Here is a 3,842-nt window from a genome sequence, read left to right as displayed (position 1 = left end):
CCAAAGTCTGATTAAAGCTGAAACTAACACAAAGTCGTCTGTAGAGTCTAAAGAAGTCACTTTCACCTCTGCAGATGTGTCTGTTTCAGACACTTTGGTGCTGTGAGGAGAAGCTGCGCTCTGTTTGTCTGTCTCACTTTGTGTCTCAGTAATCTTTTTTATACGTTGTTTGTTGTCAATCTGAGTCTCTTTGTTGTTGTTTTGCTTCTTTTTGTGGATATTTCTGTGTCTTTGTGGCAGTAGTTTCTCTTTTAAGTTGTTTTTGACTCTTTGTAGAAGTTTTGTGTCTTTTTGTAGTCAATTCATATCTCTTTATGGTCGTTTTGAGTCCTTTATTGTTGTTTTGTCTGTTTGTGGTCATTTTTGTCTCTTTGTGGTCGTCTTAAGTCTGTTTGTGGTCATTTTTGTCTCTATGTAATTGTGTTGAGTCTCTTTGTGGTCGTTTTGTCTCTTTGTAGTTTCATTGAGTCTCTTTGTGGTCGTTTTGAGTCTCTTTGGTCACCATTTGGACGTCTCTACTTCTGTGAAAGACTTTGGATCACGGACAGCTCAGCGTTTGATTGGCGGCTGTGAGTTGTGCGGCGTCACCTGCAGCTGGACGGTGGCAGAGATGATCATGCTCTTCCTCAGGTCTCCCACTCTGAACATGAAGGTTGGTCGACCGTTTCGAGGAGCGATGACGGCGTTCCTGGAGAAGATGAGCGTCTCCGCTCGGCGGTTGGCCTGCGCCGTCTTCATGAAGACGCAGCCGAGCATGACGGCGTTGATGATGAGCCCCAGGATGTTCTGGATGATCAGCACTGTGATGGCCAGCGGACACTCCTCCGTCACCATCCGGCCGCCGAAGCCGATGGTCACCTGCAGCAGACGGGACGTCAGCGTTCACGCCACAAACACACAAACACAGCTGGAGCGGCGGCGGCACTCACCTGGACCTCGATGGAGAAGAGGAAGGCCGAAGTGAAGGAGTGGATGGCGGTGACGCAGGGGACGGCGCCCGGCCCACCATCGGGGTCGCGGGGCTCCAGGTCTCCGTGAGCGAAGGCGACGAGCCACCAGATCATGGCGAAGAGCATCCAGGAGCAGAGGAAGGCGGAGGTGAAGATGAGCAGCGAGTGCTGCCACTTCAGGTCCACCATGGTGGTGAAAACATCCTGCAGGAAGCGGCCCTGAGACAAAAACACGCCACGAAGAAGAAGAAGAAGAAGAAGAAGAAGAAGAAGAAGAAGAAGAAGAAGGAGAAGAAGGAGAAGAAGAGGAATGCTCTCACATGTGTCTGAATCAACACAGAAACATGTTTATCATACAAACGGGAATCATTCGTACGTGAATCGGTTTATTTCATTCACCCAGCGAGCAGCTCTTGGTTCTAAAAACGTTCTGAGAATGTTACAGTTCAACCAATGATGAAATATTTTAGTAACATTTTCAAGTTTTCTTTTAGTTCGGACAACATTCTCTATAAACATCAAAACAATGTTAAAATGTTTAATTATTGTATCACATTACACTTTCATCAAAAAAAATGTTGTACTCTCAGTCCTCAATAACATGTTCTGAATGTTTCCTTGAAAACGTTCTTCCTTTGTTCTCATGTGATATTTTGGGAACGTGTTATAAAGAACATTCTCTGATCCGTCTCCTCTCAACGTCACCAAAACATCCTCACAACGCTGCAGTTCAGACGTTTAATGTTACAGGAACATTAAACACAATGTTGTGGAAAACGTTGCTGTATGTCTCTTTGTACATGTTACTCGGTGCATGTCCCCTGGTATGTGTCTCCTGGTGTGTGTCTCCTGGTGCATGTCCCCTGGTATGTGTCTCCTGGTGTGTGTCTCCTGGTGCATGTCCCCTGGTACGGGTCCCTTGGTGCATGTCCACTGGTGTGTGTCTCATGGTGCATGTCCCCTGGTGCATGTTCCCTGGTGTGTGTCCCCTGGTGCATGTTCCCTGGTGTGTGTCCCCTGGTGCATGTTCCCTGGTGTGTGTCCCCTGGTGCATGGCCCCTGGTGTGTGTCCCCTGGTGCATGCTCCCTGGTGTGTGTCCCCTGGTGCATGTTCCCTGGTGTGTGTCCCTTGGTGCATGTCCCCTGGTACGTGTCCCTTGGTGCATGTCCACTGGTGTGTGTCTCCTGGTGCATGTCCCCTGGTGTGTATCCCCTGGTGTGTGTCCCCTGGTGTGTATCCCCTGGTGTGTGTCTCCTGGTGTGTGTACCCTGGTACATGTTCCCTGGTGTGTGTCTCCTGGTGCATGTTCCCTGGTGTGTGTCCCCTGTTGCATGTCCCCTGGTGTGTGTCCCTTGGTGCATGTCCCCTGGTACTTGTCCCTTGGTGCATGTCCACTGGTGTGTGTCTCCTGGTGCATGTCCCCTGGTGCATGTTCCCTGGTGTGTGTCCCCTAGTGCATGTCCCCTGGTGTGTGTCCCCTAGTGCATGTCCCCTGGTGTGTGTCCCCTGGTGCGTGTCCCCTGGTGTGTATCCCCTGGTGCATGTCCCCTGGTGTGTGTCCCTTGGTGCATGTCCCCTGGTGTGTGTCCCCTGGTGCATGTCTCCTGGTACATGTCCCCTGGTGTGTGTCCCATCCCCTCCACCTGCTCTCTGATGTTCTTGTGGGCCACGTTGCAGGATCCGGTCTTGGTGATGAAGCGGGCTCTCTGGGATCTGGAGCGGCTGCGGTTCGGCTGGTTCTGGTCCTCCGCCAGACGGGTCAGCAGGAAGCCGTCCGGCAGGAGGCCCTTCCTGGCCAACATGATGCTGCGCGCACACACGTAGCAGGATTTAGGATTTCATTTTTTAAACACATTTTTAAACACTTTGTACGTCGTATACACACAAACTGAAGTTTACTGTAAATGTCGTTTGTTAATTTATTTATTCGATAAAATGATGTCTTTGTTTTTGCTATTTTCGCGCTTAAATATTAAATCAGTTAAATATTATACCAATAAGTGCGCCTGCACGTATGTGCACACTGTATGTGGCCCTGTGCACACAGGAAAACCTAACCTAAAAACGTCCTTCAACCTTAGAAATATCCTAAAATCTTCGACATGTTATAAAATCTTAGAAACATGCTAAAATCCTAAAAATGTCCTAAATCATCGAAACATATGCAAGGCGAGTTGAGCCTCTGCTCTTTTTTATTTATTCATTTATTTCTTTATATTAATGAAAGTCAGTCGAGTGATTCAGACATAATAATCTTTTATGGAATTTCTGCCACAAAAAATAAAATAAAATAAAATAAATGAAAAGTCTTTAGGAATGTCAGAGATAAGATGTTAGTAAGTGAGTGATTCGCTGATGGAGGAGCTGAAGCGACCAAAAACATAATTCCTCACTCATCAAACTACATCCCATAATAACATAACAAATAAGGAAAATGACTTCATATAAAACACCAAACTCCGGTCCACCAGCGGTGTGTTCTGTTTTAATCTCGTCGTCGTCGTTGTTGTTGTTGTTGTTGTTGTTTTGTCAGAATGGACCGTGTTTATTTATTTATTCTTCTCCGCGCGCGGCGGGTCAACACGTTACCTGCAGAGGAGACGGCAGCTCCGCGCGGACACCGACACCAACCTGTTTATCTGGTTTATTTACGTCGACGTGCGGCTCAACACCGACTCCATCATTTCCCCGTCAGGTTCCTCTGAGAACCTCAGAGCCCGAAGTCAAGGTAGAACATCACCGAGCATCCGGTCAGCACCTTCACAATAAAACAGCGACGCGCGCCGTCTCTCCCACAGACAGATGTCACGTGCGACAGCGGCCAGATATTAAAACATAAAACATGAAGCTTTATTGTTATTGTTATTGTTATTGTTATTGTTATTGTTATT

The 3,842-nt window shown here is 47.6% G+C and overlaps 1 protein-coding gene across 1 annotated transcript; it reads right to left on the bottom strand.

Moving 5' to 3' along the window:
• Nucleotides 1-549: 549 nt before the first annotated feature.
• Nucleotides 550-3,655, bottom strand: LOC121964052 (ATP-sensitive inward rectifier potassium channel 11-like). Its single transcript, XM_042514280.1, has 4 exons — nucleotides 3,583-3,655; nucleotides 2,595-2,757; nucleotides 930-1,169; nucleotides 550-858 (listed from the first exon to the last, which is right to left on the bottom strand). The coding sequence occupies exons 2-4, from the start codon at nucleotides 2,751-2,753 to the stop codon at nucleotides 550-552; spliced, it is 708 nt and encodes a 235-aa protein (XP_042370214.1). The 5' UTR covers nucleotides 2,754-2,757; nucleotides 3,583-3,655.
• Nucleotides 3,656-3,842: the final 187 nt, after the last annotated feature.

Source organism: Plectropomus leopardus, unplaced genomic scaffold (assembly GCF_008729295.1).
Source record: "Plectropomus leopardus isolate mb unplaced genomic scaffold, YSFRI_Pleo_2.0 unplaced_scaffold13826, whole genome shotgun sequence".
NCBI lineage: Eukaryota > Metazoa > Chordata > Actinopteri > Perciformes > Serranidae > Plectropomus > Plectropomus leopardus.
Note: the sequence above shows the minus strand (reverse complement) of the source record. Positions and strands in the feature narration are given on the sequence as shown.

Coding starts and splice junctions, on each gene's coding strand:
- LOC121964052 (XM_042514280.1), bottom strand. CDS start 2,753: ATGTTGGCCAGGAAGGGCCTCCTGCCGGACGGCTTCCTGCTGACCCGT. Junction 1,170..2,594: donor ACAAGAACATCAGAGAGCAG/GTGGAGGGGATG, acceptor TTTTTGTCTCAG/GGCCGCTTCCTGCAGGATGT. Junction 859..929: donor TCTTCTCCATCGAGGTCCAG/GTGAGTGCCGCC, acceptor CGTCTGCTGCAG/GTGACCATCGGCTTCGGCGG.